General features: G+C 56.3%; 4 protein-coding genes across 4 annotated transcripts; all 4 read left to right on the top strand.

The window, feature by feature from the left end:
* The first annotated feature begins 919 nt into the window (after positions 1–919).
* KVR01_012314 (uncharacterized protein) lies at positions 920–3472 on the top strand. The gene is made up of 6 exons (XM_044793786.1): positions 920–1332; positions 1504–1650; positions 1927–1972; positions 2117–2146; positions 2323–2506; positions 2607–3472. The coding sequence occupies exons 2-6, from the start codon at positions 1607–1609 to the stop codon at positions 2744–2746; spliced, it is 444 nt and encodes a 147-aa protein (XP_044638502.1). The 5' UTR covers positions 920–1332; positions 1504–1606; the 3' UTR covers positions 2747–3472.
* A 5562-nt stretch (positions 3473–9034) lies between these two features.
* KVR01_012511 (uncharacterized protein) lies at positions 9035–14112 on the top strand. Its single transcript, XM_044784749.1, has 4 exons — positions 9035–10426; positions 10627–11118; positions 11193–12707; positions 12765–14112. The coding sequence occupies exons 2-4, from the start codon at positions 10937–10939 to the stop codon at positions 12796–12798; spliced, it is 1731 nt and encodes a 576-aa protein (XP_044638699.1). The 5' UTR covers positions 9035–10426; positions 10627–10936; the 3' UTR covers positions 12799–14112.
* A 7258-nt stretch (positions 14113–21370) lies between these two features.
* Positions 21371–23306, top strand: KVR01_012454 (uncharacterized protein; the record flags this gene model as incomplete). The annotated part of the gene is made up of 5 exons (XM_044786711.1): positions 21371–21485; positions 21577–21863; positions 21928–22669; positions 22736–23168; positions 23243–23306. The coding sequence occupies 5 exons, from the start codon at positions 21371–21373 to the stop codon at positions 23304–23306; spliced, it is 1641 nt and encodes a 546-aa protein (XP_044638642.1).
* Positions 23307–24215: 909 nt separating this feature from the next.
* KVR01_012478 (uncharacterized protein) lies at positions 24216–25358 on the top strand. Its single transcript, XM_044793806.1, has one exon. It carries the CDS (start codon positions 24602–24604, stop codon positions 24929–24931), a length of 330 nt encoding a protein of 109 aa, XP_044638666.1. The 5' UTR covers positions 24216–24601; the 3' UTR covers positions 24932–25358.
* Positions 25359–25373: the final 15 nt, after the last annotated feature.

The following is a 25373-nucleotide window of genomic DNA, read 5'->3' on the forward strand; positions in this document are numbered from 1 at the left end:
GAGCATTCAAGATCCGAGGGGTGTATCTAGTAACCGTCCGTATATGCCGCGCACCATGAATCATATCATGAGATGCGGTGCAGGTGAGACAGACATAAAAAACAAGATAGATGTTCTGCATGTGGATCAGTAAGCAGGAAAACAACGTTTCACGATGCATGCCGTAAGCCTGAGGAGCTTGTAAATGCTGTTTTTCCTGCGGGCTCAGCGCCGGTCATGAAAAATTCATCCCGATCTCCCCGTCCTGCCTCCGGGACCTCTACCGGCCAGGCCGGCGTCATCGGATCGAGCCGGGCCCCATACCACGATCCATCCCTGAACCCCTGACTTTAGCGCCCCTGGCAGCCTGACTGATCGACGTCATTGCTGAGCTTGACATGCGTGCCGTGCACGGCAGCCGGTCGAGCATGCCAGGATGTTGCGTCTGCCGGCAGATAGGGCAGATGGTTATGTGGGTGATGGTGTTGGGGTGCTGGTTTGAAACCCTCGGAGGAGGAGGCAAAGCAGACATGGCGAAGGATGAGAAATCAATAAACAGCTTGTTGGTGGCTGTGCGGGTGTATGACTGCACTATTGTGAGTCTGGTACTATTAGCGCAAACCCTGGGAGTCGGGTACTTGGCCGTGTTTGTGGGTTCCGCAGCCAGCACCGCTGACAGACAACCTTGGAGGCTAAGATGTCTGCGTGTTTGCAGGCGTCTATAATAAGAGCTTTTGGGCGTCAAGAGCGTGCCTGGAGGCTGGAGGCTGCAGTCCACATGGCCTGGCAGGGTGTTCAGACAGTCCAGAAAGGGGAGGGAGGGGCCGTGCTTTCAGGCCATGCGCGGTCAACCCACTGCGGCCCTTGGTGTCTTTTCATCAGGCATTGGGCAGTCTTCTTTGTCCCACTTGACTTCCAAGGTTGCTTGGGCCCCATCCACCTGCAGCCAGCGACTGCCCAGGTGGCCTGTCCTGCCAGCCCTGGTCTGTGGGCGTTTGGGTGTTTGTGCCTGAGCGTGTTGGCAGGCTGGCAGGCTGGCAGGAACTGACTGCCCAGCTTGCCAGCCCACCTTCCGTGACTGCCTGAGCGACCTGACTGGACTTGGACTGACTGACTCTGCTCCGATTTTTCTCGTTCCCCTACCAATACCCACCTACCCACCTACCCACCATAACCTAACCCTGCCCTGCCCTGCCGGCCACAGTAGTAGTACCTAGTAGTAGTCGTATTTGCCGCCCTTCACCAGACAGACCACCTTCTCTCTTGCCCTTCGACTTTCACTGTAATCTGCTCCCGACCACCCCACGACTGCGATACCAGCACATCACCACCCCGCCACTTGTCCCGCATCTTGTGAGTTGAAGCTGCAAACAAAATCCAGCCTGCAGGACCAGCCCAACTGCCTGCACCCCCCTAAGACCGCGATATTCATTGTCGCTTGCCTGCCCGCCTGTCCCCTTTGATGATTCACTGACCTTCTGTCTGGTTCCAACTGCTGACCCGAGTTAAAACACGACCTTGCAGCCCGTCGACTCCTTTCTTCCTCGTCAACCACCACCCAAAACCAACCACCTAGCCGAGGACAAACCAGCCTCACACATCCCACAACCCCAGCAACCCACACAAAATGGCTCTGAAGCGAATCAACAAGGAACTCACCGACCTGGGCCGGTATGTCATCTCGCCTGTTCCCCCTCAGGCCGTTTGTCTCGTCCTCTCTTCTCCCTCAGCAGCAGCAGCAGCCGTCATCGCTCGCTGCAGGGTGGGGTGTTTGCTGCAGCTGCTTCTGGCTTTGAGCGGGGCATTCATCGTGAACATCAACCGCCACAGCCATCAACCTTCAAACGTTACCTTATCCACGATGCGATGCGGTTCAGAGGAGGAGACGAGAAGCGGCCAGGCCATCTCGCCGTTTTGGAAACCGCGATGCTGACATTTCCTCAATAGTGACCCTCCCTCGTCGTGCTCCGCTGGTCCCGTTGGAGAGGATTTGGTACGCATTGCCCCTCGCCTTGTTCTCCGATAAGCCCCAACACCACTCGCAGTCGACCGAGCCTGGCACGCGACCCATCACACCCGCATCATCCATCATTTGGGACTGTTTTTGAATTTCAACTGACATGTCTCTGCCACACAGTTTCACTGGCAGGCGACGATCATGGGACCTGTAGGTTGACTCCCAGTTCTGCCCTCGTGTGCTCGATGCCACCTGTTCGGGACCCCATCCCGGACACCTGTCCCCCTGACTCGGGCTGGCCGGCCGTCGAGCGGACGGACCTCCTCGCCTTGAGCTCGAGCTCGACCTCCAGCCGGACGGACATGATGCTGACCATAGCCTCGCAGAGTGACTCCCCATACTCGGGCGGCGTGTTCTTCCTCGCAATCCACTTCCCAACAGACTACCCCTTCAAGCCCCCCAAGGTCAACTTCACCACCCGCATCTACCACCCCAACATCAACAGCAATGGCAGCATCTGCTTGGACATTCTGCGAGACCAGTGGTCCCCGGCCCTGACCATCTCCAAAGGTATGCTATCCACCACCAGGTCTTTTCGGGCCCCGCGGCGGGCTGCGGCGGGCTCTGGTCCTCCCTCCGCGTCTAACAGCCATGACTAACCCACCTCTAGTCCTCCTGTCCATCTGCTCGATGCTGACCGACCCCAACCCCGATGACCCTCTTGTCCCCGAGATTGCACATGTGTACAAGACGAACCGATCTCAATACGAGTCGACTGCGCGGGAGTGGACTCGCAAGTACGCCATCTAGCCTCGCGCCTGCTCCGGGGGCCCGGGTCTGTGCGTGGTTATTTGGGAGCTGGGGAGATGGTGGACGCATGGCGAGGATGAGGAGGGTACTGTGTCATCCCCCTCGGACTTGCAGTAGAACAACATCAATACGGACACGTTTTCCTGCACTATTGTTTTTCTGGCTGGCTGCTGGCGTTGCATTCCGAGTGACTGATTCCGGGAGTGGACCCGCTTGGTTGACGATTTGGGTCACGATATTTTCTCTTGACGACCAACGTACGAGGCTGTGGGAGAAATGCTATGCATACAGATAGTTAGACAGCAAAGGAAGAGATGTGGGTATCATGACATGAGCGCCAGCTCCAGTTGCGACAATATCTCGCGTTGGCAAGGCGCAGTACAGGTGATTGTTGCTGGCATTTGTCCGGGGGATTTTCCCAGACAACTGACTGCCAAGTGTTTGTGTGTTGGGCCGTTCCAAGTGCTGTGCTGCCCTCGGGCTCGCATCTTAGATCAACTTTTGTTGATACAGATTTTGTTCGACTTCTTGGAGGGGTCCTTTTTTTTATCACGTTGGGTCCACGGTACCATGGACCTCACTAGCTGCTTGTAAACCTGTCTGCTGTGGCTGGCGGGAGCTCAGTGAGTGATACATTTCCTTGGGCTCTGTCTGTCCCAGCAACAGGAAGACCGTGACAAGGCTACTTGGACGTGGCGCAAGGACCGTGTGGGTGGTTTCCTCAAACTCCTGGGCAAAATGACGGACATCCGCGGGACCACTGTCCAGCGAAGCCCTGGCTACGACGTAGTCTAGAGGAGGATTCACATCGCTAGGTTGGCTCACCACCTGTGGCTTACAGGAAAGAAGCAGGTAGATAGAAAGCCTGAGAGGGTGCACATTCCCAGGCCAAGCCAAGCGCAAGGCTGTTGTGCCTCAGCTGAGAATGTCAGTGGGAGACTGGACTGGGCCTACGACTAACTAACTCTACATGGCCGAGTCTCGCACGATACTCCAACAACTTTCTTCCAGCTGGCACGAGGAGAACTGTGTCTGGGATCTTTTGTTGCCCCCCCCCCTTCCCTCCCCTCCCTTGAATGCATGGTTTCTGCGAGCGCGTCTGTCGTGCACTTGTACTACGTTGTAGATTCTTTGCGAGGAACAATGCGAGGGGGGCCAGTTAGCTGACTATGCACAAGGGAGGGTCCAGCCACGTCTTGGGTGGAAGGGTGATCGACTGTGGCTGGCTTTCCACCAGTGGCTGTATAAGGAATGGCCTGGTGTTCCCTTTTCTTTTCACCCTTCTCCTAGGTACTCTTGAGCCGAGAATTTCTCCATCGCCCCGGGAAGCCTGTGTGCTTGTTGCGGCACCGGTATAAATTGTTCCAGGAAAGGCGAGGAGGACTCCCTCATACTCGCTATTTCTCATCCCTTTATGCTCTTGGTCGGGCTGTAGACTGTCCTCCTGTTGGTACAGAACCCGTGCACGAGGCTCCATCAGACTGACTTGCCCAAGGGATGACTGCTCACGAGGGCATGGGGTTGGGGATGCTGGGCAAACTGGTCGTTCTCTTATTCCCCACCGTACTTGGTAACAAGTTTCTTTTCTGCTGTTGTGATCTTGAATGCGGTCCAGACCTCCTGAGGTGGGAGACCCACGCGAAAAGTATTTGGGCTTAGCCAAATAGGATAGCTGATGCGCATTAAGCCTTCGTTTTTTCAAGTAGTTTCGTTCTTAATCCGTATACATCCCAAAGGCGTAAGGTCTCTTGATGACACTCCAGCAACAGTGTAAGAAGACTGGACACCCGTGGGCGTGGCCTCAGCCTCGTGCCGCACAGGCAAGGCTGCCCTAGATAGGTGGCGTCGCTGAAGACGGCGTCCGCTGCCTAGAATGGCCGACACAAGCAGCCCGACGGTCTACTAGGCGGCGATGGGGATCATTTAACTCTTTCCTACCCTATCGAGGCCCGGGGTGCTCGCACTTGCTGGTCAGCTATGGCCCAAAGTAAGCAGGTGGACATCTAACTGAGCAACACTCTCAAAATCAACACCCAACTTCGGGACCTGATCCTCATGGTAGATGCGGCAATACGATGAATTACTGTCATTTTTGATACTAGCACAATGAACATTCTATTCCTCTCATGCTGATGATTCACGAAGGCGCTGAGGAACTCCTGCTAAATGTCTTCTAAAGTTTTGTGCGCTGGCACATCTCCCTACCTAGGTCTTCATCTATGTAGCATTTCTAAACTACGTGTGTCTTTTTGAGTGTCTGTTTTCGAACACGCGTGTTGTATTCTCTCTGCAATTTTATCGGAATTATGGTTTTCTAAGCGCTGGATCATGAGCCTTTGTTACTGTGTCAAGGCGCTATACACATGTTATGTGGTTTCGCTTCTATTCCAAATACTTCCGAGGACATACATGGCGCCTTCATACGGTGGTAAGCACTCAAGACCTAGCACTTGGAAAGAATACGATGTCGATAATAATAGTTGTAATACGATATGTGCTTGTGGCCTCAGCCTTGCGACGCACAGACAAGGCTAAGGGGCACCGTCTTGACGGCACTCTCGCATACAATGGCTATTACGGCCGAGGAAGCAAGTCAATTGGCAGAGGATACGGAAACCATCAATCCCCTCCCGGAAAACAGGAGATGTCAACTGTACAAATGCAGGTCAACACACTTGAAGATCTACTCAGACGAAGAAAAAAACCAAAAAAGAAAAGCCAACCCCCCTCCCCGAAACAAAAAGACCAAAGTAACCTGAGATGTCCTTGGGTGACTCGCTGGACTTTCAGCCAGAGTTCTACGATCGCAAAATGACACGGGAGAGAGTATGCTGTGCTCTTGAACCATAAGTGCTCGAGCATTGTCTTGTACCCTCTGTAGTCTGTGTCACAGGAGCAAAAGCATATTGGTAATACACCATGACCTTCTCTAACTTTGAACCTAACCAAAGGTCATGTCATATGAAATATTACGGGTTGACCGTGTATGGAACCTAGGGCACCTATGTAGAAGCTACCCAAGCGTGTGACAAACCCCTTGCATGTGTGCCGACCTTTAGTGTGCCGGCTTCACCGTGCTTGTCAGTACCCAAGTACTTTATTGCTTCAGTGACAGTGCGGTATGTTTACCTGTTGCTTCAATCTAGACATTCATTACCAGGCCGCTGTCTCAGGATAAGGCAGAACTCACCAAGACTGTCATCCGACAGCCGCCGTTCACTGTCTCAGGCGTTCCCTCAAGTGCTTATAGGGGAGCTGGTGGATACTATTGTATTTCAAGACATGAGGAGCATTTCAAATGATACTGTCGAGGCAACTTGTGCTTGTTCTAAGGAAATTGCTTCCAGCCAGAGGGTGGGTGTGGGCAACATGGTGTAGTCTTTTGTGCCCACCACCGCGGCTTATTATTGCTCAGGTTTGGAGCTCGTTACGTCTGTATCAAATGTTGCGCTCACTCTCGTACACAACTCATGTGAAGTAGACCTCGGGAAGCAGTATTGAAAATGGTCAAGGACCACAGTGTGGAATCAAACATTTCCATTTTCTGTTCGAGCTTCGCAATATCGTTACTTGAGTGTGGTAATCATGCAATCACAACGCTGATAGAATCGTCATTCTGGGTAGACTCGTAGAAGGCTTTAGACTTGTCGAGCTTTGTTTACTCCAGGCAGTTTGAAACGGGCTTCTGGGCTATAGTCCACGAGGGATGCAAACTTAGCACTGGCAAGGCAAGTCCCAATACGTCCGTTATCCAGAATGTGTTACCCACCACGGCGAGTTCGTGCCATATCCAGGACTCAAATTACTGAGATAGAGATACGGCCGAGATTTGATAGCCCGCAAGCTCAGGAATGGGTATGCCTTCCCCGGCAATCACTTCCGGCTGGTCCCGTTAAGTTGTCTCATTGATCCGAGGCTCATACTATGCTCATACCTAGGGAAGCTGTCGCCGACCTGTTCAAGATGTATTAATCAGCCCTCTCTTGATGATACGTTTCCATACCCAAGGGCAAGCAAGACACGATGAGATGAGACAATATGTCCAATGCTGCCCGTCGCAAGTGGGACTGAGCCCTTGTTTACAACATCTCACTTAGCCCTACGCCTCCTGAACGTGACTCGCGGTTGAGGTGTCGCGCCGAGTGACCGGCCCGGGGCCAATATCATGACCGTCAAGAGCCGAGCCAGGCGACGGGGAGAGTGGAACCTCAAAGGGCCGTGCCATAAACCAAACGCCGGCCCTGAAGGGATTCAGACACCTGAAAACTGTTTGGGAAACATTGTGCCCGGGCCTCCTGGGTCGCCTCCTTGGGCTCAGCAAGTACTGGGTTGTGTAAACCGAGGCGTCGGGAAAACGCCGAGCGATGGTAGCCATACAGTTGCAGTGAATGTTGCGATGCTAGGTTGGAGAACAGGGGTAGGAGTCAGCGACTCGCACAATAAACCGCAACCGCAATTGTGATTGGCTCCCAGCAAGATCTCACACGATGGTGGGATGGGCAACGGGCGGCTGATGGCATCACTAGAAGATCGGTCCAAACATGGCCAGTTAGCAAACGGCCACCTCCGTGTCGATGGGTTCACTTCCGGCAGGACTGAGGGGCTTCGTATACTTGGATACGGATGTATCAAGGGCGCCTGCTCCCCGAGTCGACGGTCGTGGTTTTCTCTTGCACCCACCACTCGGAGATCGTTTGGAAGATCAGCCCTTGGGAGCAGGATAGGACCAAGATATCAGGCCAAACCATACTGAGCATCCCATCCCGCATCCAGGGCTCGGTGGCACTGATTGGGCGCGTACCCAAGCAGCTGCGAACAGCGGGATCAGCATCATAAACCCTTTGCAGGTGAGATCGGGCCAAACAAACTAGAGTGTGGCCGCTGCCCAGACACACGGGAGGGCTGTGGGAGCCAGAGAGCCCTCCTGGGCGTTTAGAAACATAGGCTCTGCTCAGACGCCGGCATTGCTTGTGGCCCCAGCTGGGATGATACAAAGCAAACTCAAAGCGCGCGAGGGACTTGGGATGATAACGGAACTTGAACACTATTCCCACGTTGACGTTCAGCTGCCCACGACAACCAATCGCAAGACTTAGCGAACACACCACGCTGGTGGCAGAATGGAGGTTGGTGAGCTCATCGTGGGCTGGCTGCACAGATGTGATGCCATGCCAAGTGCGGGCCGCCAAATCTGTGTTCCGCTTAGAACAGTGCTCAGCGTGACGACGATTCTCGCTGCAGAAACGTCTGGCCCCATTCGTGGAAAGAGGCCTGATGCTTTTAATAAAGCTGTACAGCATGAAAATCTTTTGGGCGTTCTCCTTGAGAGGTTAAAGCAGGACAAGTATAGATCCCGACGCCGGGTTCCATGGGCCCACGGACGGTTGTTAGAAGATCCTTGCGGAATCCCGCGCCATTGAGCGCGTTCCAGACCTTCAAGCGTGCTGCCGGGTAGCCGGGACAATCATGAGTGCCAGATATTCTCAGCGGACCCGAGATCCCTGTGAACTCGTGTCCCAAACCAGCACACGGCAAAGCGCAGCGGCACTGGTGGGGGTGTGGGCCACGACAGCCTCAGCATTCAGCATTTGACCCAGCCCCTATATCTCCTGAGGAACCAGTGGGCTTCGCTGGATAATATAATCTTGATGGTTGCATCCGACAGCATGCCCGTTCTGGGAACTATTGGCCGGGCCACGAGGTATTGAAGCCAGAATATAGCGTGTACACGTACGCCGTAGATGGCGACATTGCCGGGCGGAAGAGGTGTGTCGTGGGAGATTAAGCTTCAAGCGAAGCAATTGACATATGCAAGGTCTATTTCTGGGTGGATCTCTCCAGGGATCTCCGAGAGTTGACGGAGAGTTTGCTGTCGACACGGGACGGGAGGCGGGGTGTGGGCGTGTGGGCGTGTGACCCGCTGGGCAGGACTGCCAATCGCAGCTGTGGCGTCGAGTCGAGAGAGGCGAGCGAGGAGTCTGACTGTGGCCAGCCAGGCTACGAGAAGAGTTGCCATTCCAAGGCAGAGAGAGGGTGTGTCAGAGTGTCTGAAGGAATCTTGGCGGGTTTGGGCTGGGCCGGGGGGCCCAGGCGTGGCTCTGCTAAGTCAGCACGAACGGGCCCGCTGTTCCCCGTCTCCAAGCTCCGTGATTGGCCCATAATGGGGCTCCGTCAGACTTGTCGGTTTCCGCCCGTTTGGCCCGTGTCGCAGGCTGAGTTTCGTCAGGGGCCGCCCCAGAGTCCACCACAACCCAACTCCGACCACGCGCCCACTCACGCGCCCACTCGCCCACACGCCCACACGCCCACCTCGCAGTCACACCCACACGCCCATGGGCCATGGCTCGCCTCGCCCTTTGCAATCCCACCATAACCATAGCGCCCAGGCTGTGCCTGGCTGTGCTTGGCTGTGCTACCACAGCATGCCAGGCCCTGGTGAAGCACACATGCCGCCATCAAGGCCTCCTGGCACGAACCACAGGAGCGAAATCGTTCGATAACCCACTCTTGGAGGCCCTGTCAAACCGGTCGATCATCCTCAATCGCTGACGAACGATGCTTCCCAAACACGGCTCTGCCGCTGACGGGAGACGGCGTCGGTATCACTCCAGAACGAGATGACGACGCTCCTCTTCTGACCTGCGCCTGGCTGCAACGCTCCTGTGTGCCTGTGCAACCCTCGGGCTTTTGTGCTGCCGCTTGTGAAGCAGATGCGTGCCGTCGAAGCAGTGCCGGCGAGGCGAAATCACATCACTGTTAGCCTGCCTGGCATGGTTTAGCCCGGGCCATGACTCTACATATCCTTCCTCCTGTTAGCGAGAGCGAACTCCCTGTGCCTGTCTGTATCATGGGCCACAGCAGGTGCTCTGCATTTGCCTAGTACGGCAACCGGGATACATGCCAAAAGCTTCCACCGGGCTGGACTGGAGCTCCAGCAGTCCGACGGGGCGGTCATCTTGGGCTTCTTGGCTGCGGCTTAACGCCGAGTTTATCGACTCCTAGCTTGGGGCGTGGGCCTCGAGGTATCCCGATTGAGGCTACTGTGGTACCTCTGTTCAGGCGTGGGCGGCTCGCGGAGCCTCACAATGCCAGTCGGTGGCCGCACCCCGAGGGGTGTGCATGACAGGCCACCCCACCGCCGCGGTCCGTCGCCTACGGAGTACTACTACTGCAGCCGTTCAGTCTGTGTGCCTGGCTCGCCTGGCTCGCCTGGCCAAGGATCATGGCCCATCGAGCCCGTCTCCTGTCCCGGCAGAGGGTGCCAGGGCCCTCAGACATGTTCGTTACACACCCTCCTCTTTTCGTTTTCGAGGGGGCCCAAGACCAGTGACCCCCCTTCAAGCCCCCCTCCTAGGCCCCCTTTTGCCTGCTTCGACGGGCTTCAAGTCTTGGCCCATTCCGTCCTTCTCTGGCTTCGACTCCACCGGTTTCTACTTCATCTTATCTTCCCTTTGCCATTCCGACAATCGTGCGCGCCTCGCCTCTCACCACCGTACTATCAGGTATCATCCCTTCTTTTCTCTATCAGCGATCTTCCTGTTCCCGGCCACACCCACCAGCGGCGCTGTCTGCTGTGAATTGCACCCGCGCTGTCCTGGCCCAAACCCGCTATACCTAGCCTGGTAATAGCTGAATCTGTCTGCTACATGCGAAAGCGTGGGCAACAGGCATAGCGTCCAGGTATGATCTACAACGAGATCCACCCTGTTTCTGCTCGAATACCCTTGGCGTGCTTCATAACCCGATCACTTCCCGCCGCCCTTCCCTTCCACACCTTTTCTTCCCTCTCGCCACACTCAACCCTTCCCATCTTGCCAGGTTCTACCACCTGTTGCTGTGCAGTTTGCTGATCCTCCGTCGTATTTTTGCGGCCCCAGCAGACCTTGTCCACGCTCAGGATAGACGCTCAGTTCACTTCCCGACTGTCTTTTATGTATCACTTTTGCTAGTTCAGCAGGCTCTGAATATTCCGTCGCTGGGTATCGACTGTTGGAAACGATTAATACTATTTGGGAGGACTGGCACGGATAATCACCATCGACGCCTTCGACGAGAAACACCAAGAAACCACAGTGGAGGACGACTAGGAAGCTTCGGATCTCGGTTACGGGTGGGCCTGTGAGGAGTCTACGGACAGTCTACCGGGGGTAAACCGACATCTAAGACGGCGAAAGTCACCAAGTCCTCACGATGAGCGACTACTACTCCGACTCGAGGTATTCTGGGGGGTATGAGAAGCAGTCGGAGCGGTCACGATGGACGCCACTCACGAGGATGCTCCTGTCTGGTGAGATGACACAGGAGAGGCAAAAAGAGCTGTCGTCGAGAGAGAAGTTTGACCGGTGGATGGTCAACGAAGGTTACCGAAGATTGTACGTGCTCATCCAGGGCGTCTGGGTGAATGTGGGTAATCCAGTCGGGGCTTCATTGCTAACATGTGTCGCAGTTTCGTCTTCGTCTTCGCTGTTCTACACGCCATGGTGTTCGCATTTGGCTTTGTCAACTACGCAGTGAAGGACAACCTGCAGGTCGCTCGGGACACCTTCGGGCCGACGTATATGATAGCTCGTGCAGCGGCTTTGGTACTGCATTTCGACGTCGCCATGATCCTGTTCCCGGTGTGCAGGACATTCATCTCCCTGGCGCGTCAGACACCACTCAACGGAATCATACAGTTCGACAAGAACATCACGTTTCACATCACAACCGCCTGGTCCATTTTCTTCTTCAGCTGGGTTCACACTATCGCTCACTGGAACAACTTTGCTCAGATCGCCGCCAAGAACAACCTTGGCATCTATGGTTTCTTGTTGGCCAACCTGGTGTCCGGTCCCGGCTGGACAGGATACATCATGCTGATTGCTCTGACTGGCATGGTGATCACCAGCGTGGAGAAGACGCGCCGTGCCAACTATGAGCGATTCTGGTACACACACCACATGTTCGTCATATTCTTCCTGTTCTGGTCCTTCCACGGAGCCTTCTGCATGATTCAGCCAGACGTTGCCCCATTCTGTATCTCAGTGGGCACCCAGGCGATCGGAGTCTTTTGGCAGTACTGGATGTACGGAGGCTTCATCTACCTTGGCGAGCGTATCGCCCGTGAGATGAGAGGACGACACAAGACATACATCTCCAAGGTCGTGCAGCACCCCAGCAACGTGTGCGAGATCCAGATCAAGAAGGAGAACACCAAGACGCGCGCTGGCCAGTACATTTTCTTCAGCTGCCCGGAGGTCTCGATCTGGCAGTACCACCCTTTCACCCTCACCAGCGCCCCAGAGGAGGACTACATTTCGATCCACATGCGTGTCGTCGGTGACTTCACCCGCGAGGTGTCCAAGGCTTTGGGCTGTGAGTGGGACAAGAAGGACAAGGGCTCCAACGTGGTTGGCGTCAACAGCGAGAACAGCGATGTCGACCCGGCCCTCCGCCGCGTGCTTCCCCGGGTTTACGTCGACGGGCCCTTCGGCTCTGCATCCGAGGACGTGTTCAAGTATGAGATTTCAGTTCTTGTCGGTGCCGGTATTGGTGTGACGCCATTCGCCTCCATCCTCAAGTCTATCTGGTACCGCATGAACTACCCTCAGACCAAGACCCGCCTGGCCAAGGTGTACTTCTTCTGGGTTTGCCGTGACTTCGGCTCGTTCGAGTGGTTCCGGTCCCTCCTGCTCGCCATCGAAGCCCAGGATGTCGACCAGCGCATTGAGATCCACACGTATCTCACGGCCAAGATCAAGGCTGATGACGCAACCAACATCATGATTAACGACGCCAACGCCGACAAGGACGCCATCACCGGTCTCCGCGCCCCAACGAACTTTGGCCGCCCGAACTGGGACATGATCTTCCGTGGCATCAGGAAGTTGCACGCGCCGGCCGAGGCAGGTGTCTTCTTCTGTGGTCCCAAGGGTCTGGGTAGCTCGTTGCACATTTACTGTAACAAGTACAGCGAACCTGGGTGAGTCCCCTTCCAGTTCCTTCATGTAATGTGTTAAATACTGACTCCATAACTTAGGTTCGCATTCGTGTGGGGCAAGGAGAACTTCTAGACGTCACCTCTTCGTGTTCCGATATTAATACTCATATACAAGCGCACATACCCAACGCGCGACCAAGAAAGAAACTCTACCGCTGGCCGAGATTGACCCGGCCATGCATATCCAAAACTCTTCTAATTATCGGCGCGCCGGACGCAACTTTCATTCGGAGTAATCTGGTTGGCGAGATAGCCTTTGTGCGACCATCTCAAAAGCTCATCTTGGAGTCAAGCCAGCCGCGGTAGCTTGCGGGGAGCGGTGCCTACCAATGGCTGCCCGGACGGATACGGACTTGGGCTTCGAGAGAACAGCGCGTGCGACGATCAACACGACGGCACGATGCCTCTGGAAAAGGCAGAGGCGAGGAGGGTTGGCTGAGGTGGCATTTTCCATGAGCTACGGGAGGGCTAGGGGAGTCTCCACGTCCACGGACGAGTGAGAGGAGAAAGGGAAGATGTCGTGCATAGCTTGCGTGCTGATAACATTAGAGTCATCACGATTACGACGTCCCGCTCTGTTTGCGGTCGACATGGGAGGCGGCTAGTTGCTCCTACCCTTTGATGCTATTCATCTGTCTAGCGATTATCTTATGAAAATAGAAAGCTGTACATGATTACCACGCTTTTGCCCTAGGGGCTTTCTCTCGATCCTACTGCGAAAACATGCATGCATGAGACAATGTGATTCGCTCCAGAGGGTGCTTCAGCCTCCCTCACCATGTCCAATATCACAGCCACTGACCATTCAATATAGCAAACCCCTTTTGTGAAGCCGTCCAGCCGGTTTGTAGTACGTTTGCCAGACACGATCAGGCCGCACGCGTACACCTAATCCTCTCCCCCGTGATAAACCGGCCTTCGAGACAGGCCAATCTGACACAGCATAAACCACTTGCCTTACCCCCAATCAGCCTCCCGTTTCCCACCAATCAAGCACGCCCCGTCCCACCGGGTGCGAGCCCGGGATCGCCAAGATAGAAACCCAGGCTGGGCCGGCAGGGCGGCTAGGCTGGCAGGCTGGCACGGCTGGCACACGCACACCCCAGCCTGGCGCCCGCGGTCGAAACGCGAAAGGTCTGGGATCGACGAAAAATCGTACGTTTTTTCCTGTCGTCCTCCTTCATCGCCAGCAAGATCCTCTTGCGGCATACACATCATACGGCACCCATCTTACATCACATCACCCCTCCCTCCCCTTGACCCTCGTTCTCCCCTATTTTCGTCGTGCAGCGCAGTCACCTCTTGGGTTCTTCCGCGGCGCGTTTTACACGTGGGAACGGGGCGGGCGGACGGACTCTCTGGTGGTGCGAAAGGTGCCCAGGTGGTCGGTGTCCAGCATTGGCCCCCACGCCCCCGTGAGGCTGGTGATGTTCGTGCCTGGTGACGAGGATGTCTTGTCTTGAGATTGTCTGGAGGGTGTAGGGAGGTTGCCTGCCCAGTCCGCCGCCGGCCTGGCTACCAGACACGTATGATGGTCGGGTTGGAAGCCCTTCCGTGTTCTAGAGTTATGGCCTCTCGACGAGGGAACCTGCCTACCCTTTCCCTCCCATCGCCAAGGGGACAGGAGAAGGCGGCCTGCGGGGATTCGCACGTGTGTTGCTGCCCCCGGGAACCCTTGGTCTGTGTCTCTCCTTCCCATGCCCGGTTTTGGCGAGTGTCCCATGAATGCCATTGTCCCGGGCCGTGGGTCGTTTTGTCATGTCATGTCAGTCAGTTTGTCAGCCAGCAAGCCAGCCAGCCAGCCAGCCAGCCAGCCAGGTGTCAAGACAGACGGACAGACGGACAGCCCTTGGCCCCGTGCAGTGCCGCGCCGAGAGGCTACCAAGAGCACCCAAGCTCGCCCAAGCTCGCCGAGGGGGCCCCTCCAAGGCCCTTGGCGCCCTCGTGGCCTGACTCCTGAGGGAGGGGGGGCCTCAGACGGCTTGTCAGCGCCAATTCTGGGGCCCAAGTTGCCCAACTGGGCTCCTGTAAATCGCCGGCCACGGCGGCCCCCTCTTGGGGGTTGCTTCTTCTGCAGGCTTGAGGTGCTTGTCTCGTGGTCTCCCGTCACGGCGCAGCGGCTGGCCGGCGCCCTACGCGCCCCGGCAGCCGTGATAGAGTTTGCGCCGGCCGCGGGCGCGGGCTCTTGTGAGATCTTGGTTGCATCATGGCCTGACAGAGGGAGTCTTGGGTCCCGTTCACATATGTACATAGGGCAGAGGGGTTCGGCGCGGCGGCAGGGCTTCGTCGTAGATCACATTTACACCGGATGGAGGCTAATTATCTTGGCTCACACGGGCTGGCTGGTTGGCTGGGTGGATGAGGGTTGGCGAGCACGGTAGCGACCAAGCGTTCGTCCGTCCTTTTCCAAGGGATCTGCGTCGGTGGGATATGGCCAAGAATCTTTTTCCCACACCCCTCCTCTGATACCACAATAACATTATATGGAGACTCGGAGCAGGCGGCCAAGAAGTGCTCGATTTGGGGTAGGCTGCACGTGCGTTGGACGCCGATATGGCTGGTAAAATTGGCCCTTCATGAACGTTAGACATACAACATAGAAAGCAAGTTGTGCATCGTATGCTGCCCTGGTCCACGGGTGCATCCAGATGGCCATCCGCCACGGCTCAGAGGCAACGTATATCTCTCACCCGCAAAGATGTCGGTGCGCAGGAGTCACTCGAAGACGAGCGATTAGGTTTGTTTGCTCGCCAATCTTGGAATCGGTAACGGCGGCGCATCGGCAATGCGATGCAAAAACCGTCTGTTCTCGCTTCAGCACAGTGACGTGTTGGTGATGTGCACGACCACGACCGACTTGAGAGCAGCGTCAGCCGAACCTTAGTTCCAAGTTGTGCCTGAGATGGGCTCTGGGCCAAAACTTTAGAATGCTGTGTGAACTTTGCTCGTTTTCCAGTGCAAGAAACTTCCAAGATTCATGTTGCTGCAAAGCGAGTATGATCAGTCATTCTGTTCACATATGGAAGTTGGAAGACAATATCGTGGAGCATGGCTTGCTTCCGAACTCCCACTTCCGCTATGTTATTCTGTAGGACGTTGTTCCGCGGGAGACCACCTGAGAAGAGATGTCTCGATGGAACTGACTACTCTATAGAAGATTGCATGTGGACCAAGAGGCCATATGGTCCAAGGTTGGCGAGCACCTGAGCAGAGCTCGTTCTGATCATTATACATGCACTTTGGCAACAGTAACACTGGTAATACCTCAGTGTAAAGTTTTTCGCACGAGTTCGGTGCAGTCAATCTTGCGGCCTCCTCTTTCGGCGCTGTCGGGCCATCCTGCGCAGAATCGGAGACTTTTACACTGACAGCCCCACCGAATCGGGACCACTTGACGACGGGATGGGGCGAGATTTTCATCGGGCCAGTCCATGGCGCCGCCGCAGCCGGCAGTGGACGTTATCGCTGCTTACCCGCAACTAACGGCATTTGCGTCTTGGCAGGCCGGTCTGGGGCGAGGGCAACTTATCACTCGGCTGACATAGCTGGGCATTTCCTCAGTTGAGGGGAAGACTGATAAGGTACCCATATAGGGGGACACATAAGGTGAGACACGTCTCTCTTGGTGGGACAAGACGCACTTCGCACTTGTGTGTCTACCGTTATCTGCTCGACCCCGACTGCGGATCAGGTCCGCGGATATATGCGTTGGGGAAAGGCCCCGACCAGAAGACTCTGCAGTCCCGCATCACCACCTGGGCACGATGAACTCCTCAGACCTGGAAACCGCCAAGGCGCCGCTCAATGTGGCTGCCGCCGACAGGAAGTCGGACGAAGCGGGCATGGTCGTGCCTCAGGGCGCCGCGGCCGAGGCGCTGGGCGTCGACGAGAGGAAGCTGGTGAGGAAGCTCGACCTGTACCTGGTCTGGCTGGTCATGAGCCTGTACGCCTTCAGCTTCCTCGACCGCGTCAACATCGGCAACGCCCGCCTCTACCACCTCGAGGCGGACCTCGGGCTGGTCGGCAACCAGTATCAGACGGCTGTGTCGATCCTCTTCGTGCCGTACCTCGCCTTCGAGGTCCCGTCCAACCTGGTCCTGAAGAAGTTCACCCCCCGCTACTGGATCGCCTTCATCACCACCGCCTGGGGCATCATCGCCACCCTCTCCGGGCTCGTCCAGAGCTACGGCAGCCTGATCGCGTGCCGGCTGCTGCTCGGCGCCGTCGAGGCGGGTCTCTTCCCCGGCCTGGCCGTCTACCTCACGCTCTTCTACACCAGGCATGAGCTCGCCCTTCGCATGGGCTACCTCTTCGTCTCGGCCGCCATCGCAGGTGCCCTCGGCGGGCTGCTGGCCTACGGCATCGGCCACATGGACGGCGTGGCCGGCCTCCACGGTTGGCGGTGGATCATGATCAGTAAGAAGACGAACCCGGTGCCGCTGGATAATAGGGGAAAATGGAGCCATTCCTAACCATCTCACAGTCGAGGGGCTTCCGACCCTCTGCCTTGGCGTGGCCACCTTCTTCCTGCTGCCCAACGACGCGCAGTCCGCCTACTTCCTCGACGAGGCCGAGAAGAAGGCCATGATCGTGAGGCGTACGAGGGAGTACGGCAACACGGCGAGCGCGCAGGAGTTTTCGAAACACGACATGATGAGGGCCTTCAAGGACTGGAAGGTCTGGATCTTCTGCATCGCGCAGTTCGGGGCCGACACCATGCTTTACGGTAGGTTTGGTCAAGCCATCGAGGGATGCATCGTAGGAGAACTGGCTGACCTCGCCTCATGCAGGCTACTCTACATTTCTCCCGACCATCATCAACGGCCTGGGGAGGTGGACTCCGGCACAGGTCCAGCTGTTGACTATCCCGTGCTACTTCCTTGGCGCGGCCACCTACATGTGTGTAGCTTATTGGTCTGACCGCATCCAGAGGAGAGGTCTGTTCTGTGTGATTTTCGGATTCGTCAGCGTGATTGGTTATGGCCTCTTGATATCAGCGACGCCGTCCGGGGTGCACTACCTCGGGTGCTTCCTCGTCGCCATGGGGTTGTATGTCGTGGTGGGAATCCCTCTGGCTTGGGTAAGTATCTTGCCCCCTTGCAGTTCTTTGACCAACACGACCCGGAAGCTGACTGCGCCTGCAGCTCCCGAACAACTGTCCCAGGTATGGGAAACGGACCACAGCAACGGGGATGCAGTTGACGATAGGAAACGCTTCTGGAGTCATGGCGCCCTTCATATATGCCACCAGCGAGGGCCCGCGGTATCTCAAGGGCCATGCAGTAACACTATCGCTCGTGGGAATGGCGACTGTCATATACGGGTTCATGTCTTTGTGGTTCAGGAGCCTGAACAAGAGGCGGGAAGCTGGCGAGGTGCATGCGGATCACCAGCACTTGTCAGACGACGAGCTGGCTGAGCTGGGCGATGAGAGCCATCACTTCCGGTATGTGAGGTAATTGCTCTCAAAAGAGACCCTGTCAGTCCTATATATGCCGGAACAAAAATCTAGGCGTGGTGACATCCAGTCTCCAAGGAAGACTACCTAGGTACCTAAGTACCTGCCTTGTGTTGTCCAGCCAGAGACGGAGAGTGACCAGGGCGATTGAAGCCGCGTGGTCGTGGTCAGTTAGACTGAACCGTGTCCAGTGATTCTCTTTCGCTCATATTCTTCCATCGAAATGCCGATTGAGCAGTAGTATAAGCTGTAGATTCGGAGCTCAAGATTAGGAGGGAGCTGAACGGGTGCAAGTACAGTGGGTAGCTGACAGTAGACGGGAAGCTACCCAGGTACCTAGGTACCCCCTGCAGCGAATTGAGCCCCACTTAAAACGTCCCTTTCGTCGCGTCGCGCCACCCTCCTGACCGTCCCGCGGCGCGTCGTTTTGGAGAAGGCTTGCGTGACATCACCAAATTTCTAGGCAACCCAATCCAGCCCTTTGAAAGGCACCCTTTACCCTCCTGCTGCGTGCAGTCCTATCAACCCGTTGTCCGAAAAATCAGAGTTCTCAGTCATACTACAACAGGTGCGACATCGCAGACAGTCAGGATGGGGATCAAGCAACTCTTCTCCATCATCAAGGATGAGGCGCCCGAGGCCATCAAGGAGGGCGAGATCAAGAACCATTTCGGCCGCAAAGTCGCCATTGTAAGTCCCCAATCGCTCCTATATTGCAACTCGTATGGCTGATCATTTTCATAGGATGCGTACGTGAAGCGATGCCAGAGACACCACTACCTACGCTGACCAAATCACAGATCCATGAGCATCTACTCTTTCCTCATCGCAGTCCGATCCGAAGGCCAACAACTCATGAACGAGGAGGGCGAGACTACCTCCCACTTGATGGGCATGTTCTACCGTACCCTACGAATCTGTGATAATGGCATCAAACCGGTCTACGTCTTCGACGGTGCCCCGCCAAAGCTCAAGTCGGGCGAGCTCGCGCGGCGATACCAGCGGAAGCAAGAGGCCAACGAGGGCCTCGAGGAGGCCAAGGAGACGGGCACGGCAGAGGACGTGGAGAAGTTCTCGCGAAGGACGGTCCGCGTGACAAAGGAGCACAACGCCGAGTGCCAGCGCCTGCTCAAGCTCATGGGCGTCCCGTACCTGATCGCCCCCACCGAGGCAGAGGCACAATGTGCGGTTCTGGCGCGCGCAGGCAAGGTCTACGCCGCGGCCAGTGAGGACATGGACACCCTCTGCTTCAACACCCCGATCCTGCTGCGCCACCTCACGTTCAGCGAGCAACGCAAGGAGCCCATCCAGGAGATTCACCTGGACAAGGTCCTGGATGGACTGAACATGGACCGCAAACAGGTATGAAGCAGCCATAGCCCGCCCCGCCCTCCCTCCCCCCCTCCCAAAAAAAAATATGAAGCATGTACTTGATTACTTACGGTGCCTGCATCCAGTTCGTCGACCTCTGTATCCTCCTCGGCTGCGACTACCTCGACCCCATCCCCAAGGTCGGACCGAACACGGCACTGAAGCTGATCCGTGAGCACGGAAGCCTCGAGAAGATCGTCGAGTTCATCAAGAACGACCCGAAGGGAAAGTACACCCTCCCCGACGACTGGCCGTACCTGGACGCACGCGATCTCTTCTTTGAGCCCGACGTGCGGTCGGCGGACGACCCGCTCTGCGACTTCAAGTGGGAGAAGCCGGACGTGGACGGCCTGGTGCAGTTCCTGGTCAACGAGAAGGGCTTCTCGGAGGACCGTGTCCGGTCCGGCGCGAGCAGGCTGGAGAAGGACCTCAAGAGCTCGCAGCAGAGCCGGCTGGAGGGGTTCTTCAAGCCGGTGCCCAAGACGGCAGAGGAGCAAAAGGCCCACAAGCGGAAGCTGGAGGAGAAGAACGAGGAGAAGAGGAAGAAGCTCAAGGAGGAGAAGAAGGAGAAGGCCAAGGCCAAGGCGAAGCCCCGTGGCACCGCTTAAGTCGGGGAATCGCAGGTGCCGAGGCGGGCACATGTGTGTTGTCCTGAGCCGTATGTCACGGGCATTTACCACGAGCCAGTTGCTTCTTTGCCAGTTTTCTTTTTTGTTTGTTTATTCGTTTTCTACTGATACCGAGGGATACTTCCTTGAAGAACAGGGGACTGGGGACTGGCGTTGCTACCGGAGTTTATTATCGGAAAAGGGCATTGGGAGGCATCTCGAGCCGATGCGTTGAGACGCGGCAGACATGGCCAGGAGAAAATCAGAGCAAGTTGAAGTCTGAATCATCAGGAGCTGCAAAACCAAACCATCATGGCAGCAAACATGGCCTCCCTCGGACGCCCGAAAGCCGCCTGTATGAAGCCCGTCCTAACTCCAAACGACCTGTCAGGCCGGGCAACATTGCAGCACTGCAACATTAGAACTGGCTCCGGTCGGAAATTCAGAGTCTGGGGCAGTGGCTAGTGGGAGGGTAGTGGGTCCCACAATCGCGGTGCTGAGCCTCGGCTCTTACCCGTTTCGGCCCCAGGCGAGCCCAGGTCGCTGCGAATCAGCCCTCGTTCCATTGGCCGAGCAGGCCGAGTCCCCCAGGGGCTGTCAATGATGTCAGCCGGGACACGCTGGTCAGGCTTTTCACATGCCAGCTCCCAGGGCAGCGGATAGGCTTGCTGGGCTGGGCTGGCTGGATGGAGAAAAGGCAGAAAGGCACATGACTCTGTCTAAAATGTCTAAAATCTGAGAGCTGCATTGGTGCAACACACCAACCCCAGCCCGGCCTGCCGCCGCTACTGTGGTAGAAGGGAGACATACCCAGGTACCTGGGCATGTATTTCCTTGTCCAAGGCTTCCCCAGAATTGCCCCACGGGCACCGAACTGGCTGACTGGTCTAGCAGCTTCATTAGCAGCGATGGGATTTCTGGGGGTGGGGGTGGTGGGCACAGGCGTCCAGGGTTTGTCCTCGTGGCCCGTCTTCTCTGACGCTGGCGCTGCGCTGCATTTCGCATCCCTCCCATTCCGAGCATGTGATTGCTTTGCCCTTCGTGCCATAGCCGACACTGTGGCCGCTCCTTTTTAACACAACTCCCGGCCTGTTGTTCATTCTTCCCTCCCAAATTCCACACCTTCGGTAATCGCCATCGAGTGATTCGTCCCTGTCCATCCTCCTATCCTCGCTTTGCTGTAGCACCGCCCTCCTTTCCAAGACAACATGTCAAAGACGTTCAGCGCCAACGACGTCGCGTCGCATAAGACGCCCGACTCCCTATGGATCATTGTCGACGAGGACGTCTATGACCTGACAAAGTTCCAAGATGACCACCCAGGTAAGACCCACCAGTGATCAGCCTCCAGCCCATTCCCGGCGCATCGGCTGCACTCTTCCAAAACCGCCCGCCCTCTGACAACGATCCACAGGCGGCAAGAAGATCCTCCAAAGAGTAGCCGGAAAGGATGCCTCCAAACAGTTCTGGAAGTACCACAACGAGGGTATCCTGAAGAAGTACAAAGGGCAACTGCAGGTCGGCAGCCTCGACACCAAGCCAAAGGTAGAGGCCAAGCCTGCAGCAGAGCCAATGCCCGTTGCTGCTCCCAAGTCAGCCCCCGCAAAGAAGCCAGTCGCCCCCAAGGGCGAGGAGGAGGCCGAGGCCCTGGAGCCATTCGGCGAGCAGATTCCCTTTTCCGACCCAAGTTGGTACCAAGGAGTCAGTATCCCCTCCCTGCTGTAGGCCCCCGTCCTGGTCACCGCTGACGTTTGGATTCTTGCAGTTCCACTCCCCCTTCTTCAACGAGACCCACGCCGCTCTCCGAGCCGAGGTCCGCGAATGGGTCGAGAACGAGATCGAGCCCAACGTCACCGAGTGGGACGAGAAGAAGGAGGTTCCTCCCGAGATCTACAAGGAGATGGGCCGCCGGGGTTACCTGGCTGGCCTGCTCGGAACGGCCTTCCAGAGCGACTACACCGATAACAAGATCAAGTCGGTGGCCCCAGAGCAGTGGGACCTCTTCCACGAGATGCTCATCACCGACGAGCTCTCGCGCGCCGGCTCCGGTGGCTTCGTCTGGAACGTCATCGGCGGTTTCGGCATCGGCTGCCCGCCGCTGGTCAAGTTTGGCAAGAAGGCCCTCAAGGACCGCATCCTGCCTGGCATCCTGAACGGTGACAAGCGCATCTGCCTGGCCATCACGGAGCCAGATGCAGGCAGTGATGTCGCCAACCTGACCTGCGAGGCCAAGCTGAGCGAGGACGGCAAGCACTACATTGTCAACGGCGAGAAGAAGTGGATCACAAACGGTATCTGGTCTGACTATTTCACGACTGCCGTTCGGACGGGCGGTCCCGGCATGAACGGCGTCTCTCTCCTGCTCATCGAGAGGGAGGCTGGAGGTGTCTCGACGAGGAGGATGGACTGCCAGGGTGTGTGGTCGTCCGGAACCACCTACATCACGTTCGAGGATGTCAAGGTGCCAGTTGAGAACCTCCTCGGCAAGGAGAACCAGGGCTTCAGAGGTACGCCATACAAAACCCCCCCGGCCCCACGTGCCGCAACCAGCTAACAGCAGCCCCCCCCCCCAGTCATCATGACCAACTTCAACCACGAGCGGATCGGCATCATCATCCAGTGCCTGCGCTTCTCGCGGGTGTGCTTTGAGGAGTCGGTCAAGTACGCCAACAAGCGCAAGACGTTCGGCAAGAAGCTGATGGAGCACCCCGTCATCCGCCTCAAGCTGGCCCACATGGCCCGCCAGATCGAGGCCTCGTACAACTGGCTCGAGAACCTCATCTACCAGTGCGAGAAGATGGGCGAGACCGAGGCCATGCTGCGCCTGGGCGGGCCCATCGCCGGCCTCAAGGCGCAGGCCACCGTCACCTTTGAGTTCTGCGCCCGCGAGGCCTCGCAGATCTTTGGCGGGCTCTCGTACTCCCGCGGCGGCCAGGGCGGCAAGGTCGAGAGGCTTTACCGTGATGTGAGGGCCTATGCCATTCCTGGAGGCTCGGAAGAGATCATGTAAGTGTCATTCTTCTCTCCCTCTTGACCCACCCCCCCCCTCGACACTGGAGTAGGTGGCTAACACTCAGAAGGCTTGATCTGTCCATGCGGCAGTCGATGAGAGTTGCTAAGATGCTGGGAGGCATGAAGCTGTAGACGGTCGGCCCATTGTGGGGTGTGGCGGGCACCGAGCTATGTGACATATGTATCGAAATATTTGAAACTAGACCAAGAAGCTTTATTTCAACGTTAGCGTCTCTCTCGTCCAGTGTTCTGGCTGCTGGTGGGCAGTTTTATCTGTGAAGAACCCTGGCCTCCTTTTCTCCCTGGTAAGTGTCAAATCAAGTCGAGCGCAATTCTTCCGTTTGGACTTGATAGTTTCGGGCTTTGCTTGGGTGTCTCCTGTACGGCCACCGCACTTATTTTCCAACCTCTTGTAAGACATCACCCCTAGAGAGCCCTCTAAAAATAAGGTTTATAGAATAAGCTTTTGTAGATTGACTAGTCACAGGCGGGCACTAGAGGCTCTACTTAGACATTACAACTTTCCGAAGATGGAGTAGTGTTGTAGTAATAACACAAGTCAAGACGAATGCTCCGCGCCCTTGGTCTCCTCGTTTCAGTGCATGGCCTTCGTCTTCAGGCTCCCACCTATTTCGTACGTAATAATCTATATGCCCTTTTGAAGTACTTCCTGTGTTCTTCTCTAGTGAGCTCACGCGCGTGGTGGGCAGCAAAGGGCCTGGGCCGGCAAAGGTCGACCTCGAGTTTGATGATTTATGCCGAACTGTGGCGGTCACCACCGCCATGCACGTCACACTGCTATAGTCTTAATTTGGCAAGCTCAGGTCTGCGAAAATACCAACAAGTGCGCAAAGTGGCCGCGTTCTCATGAAGCCGATGACTTCATGCGCCACCCGCCTGCCGCCAACAGCGGCCCATGGCGGAGACCACTCCTGCAACCACGTCGCCGTCCCACGGGCCACATGCAGCTTATTATTATACTGCCGTGGCTGTTGGACGGATCAGGGCGACCCCAATTTTAGCACATCTTCAACCACAAGGCGTTGTTTCAGGTCCCGATCCGTGAGGCTCCCGCTGCACGGCGGGATCCTACCGTTGCAGGCCCCTTCCTCCCACGCACATCAGCTGTATCAAAATTGGCTTGCCTGCTTGCTTACGCTCTCTCAGCCGGCCGATTTTAGCAGCAACCAACTGGCCTGACCTATGGAATAGGTCTAGAATGAACATTAAATATCGAGCCCCGCTTATTTTCTTGATGTCTTGACTGCGACTGTTTCTGGCATCTCATTCCACATGTCGACATAGAGACACATTCAGGGTTCTTTTGTTTTGATTTTTTTTCTTCTTCTTTTCTTCCCCCCCCCCCTTCTCGGTTCCACACTGTCGGCGAAGCTTTGATCGTCACATCACAATTAAAGAACTCCAAGATGGCCCACTCCGACCTCTCAGCTCAAGGGAGCTTATCGCCCAGCCGAGTCATGGACAAGTCTCCGATGCCCATCACGCCACCCGCTGGATACATCCCTGAGCGCCCGTGCTCGACCATCCCGGATAATGACTCTCCACCGGGGAGCCCCCCGAAGGACAGCTTCAGCCGACAGAACCCGTTTGGGCTATTTCAGCAGCAGCAGCAGCACCAGCACCAATCGCCCGAGGACGACGAGATGAACACCCGGGGCGGCGGGAGGAATGGTGGGATCTGCGAGGTTCTCCTGGCGGCGTGTTGCTGTTTCGCGCTCTGTGAGATCTGTTGCTGATGATGGCGCCTGGCTCCTGCTCTTGCTCCACCTTCGAATGTGCCCCGGGCGTCGAGGAACCGAGATGGCACTGGGTAGGGCGGGTAAAATCCTTCATTTGAGGGCTGGACGGCGTAAAAGGAAAGCGGTCTCGCTTACGGGTTGGAAACGGCGTTGGGGGCTGGCCAGGGACAGGGGCTGGATGAATGGTTTGCCGGAGAGTCATGAGCCTGGGGGAGCGATTGAGAACGCTAGATCGTGAAGCTTATTCTGAGATCTCTACGAGAGATCTCCCCTGCCGAAACTCAAAGATGTTGTTTCGCCTGAGTCGAGTCAGTCAGTTCCAACGACGTCAGCTTGCCAAGCGTGCACGGGGGATGTGGTGACAGATGTTCGATTTCGACAGCTATTCTTATTTACAAAAATATATACACAGCTGAAATGGGAATATTGACAAGTGAAG

This window comes from Diaporthe batatas, assembly GCF_019321695.1.
Source record: "Diaporthe batatas strain CRI 302-4 chromosome Unknown Contig00019, whole genome shotgun sequence".
NCBI classification, from domain to species: domain Eukaryota; kingdom Fungi; phylum Ascomycota; class Sordariomycetes; order Diaporthales; family Diaporthaceae; genus Diaporthe; species Diaporthe batatas.

Excerpts from the sequence above, each read along its gene's own strand:
- KVR01_012478 (XM_044793806.1), top strand. The coding sequence starts at position 24,602 with ATGGCCCACTCCGACCTCTCAGCTCAAGGGAGCTTATCGCCCAGCCGA.
- KVR01_012314 (XM_044793786.1), top strand. The coding sequence starts at position 1,607 with ATGGCTCTGAAGCGAATCAACAAGGAACTCACCGACCTGGGCCG. Across the intron at positions 1,973-2,116 it reads GTCCCGTTGGAGAGGATTTG|TTTCACTGGCAGGCGACGAT; the intron begins GTACGCATTGCC and ends TCTGCCACACAG. Across the intron at positions 2,507-2,606 it reads GGCCCTGACCATCTCCAAAG|TCCTCCTGTCCATCTGCTCG; the intron begins GTATGCTATCCA and ends ACCCACCTCTAG.
- KVR01_012511 (XM_044784749.1), top strand. The coding sequence starts at position 10,937 with ATGAGCGACTACTACTCCGACTCGAGGTATTCTGGGGGGTATGAGAAG. Across the intron at positions 11,119-11,192 it reads AACGAAGGTTACCGAAGATT|TTTCGTCTTCGTCTTCGCTG; the intron begins GTACGTGCTCAT and ends CATGTGTCGCAG. Across the intron at positions 12,708-12,764 it reads AACAAGTACAGCGAACCTGG|GTTCGCATTCGTGTGGGGCA; the intron begins GTGAGTCCCCTT and ends TCCATAACTTAG.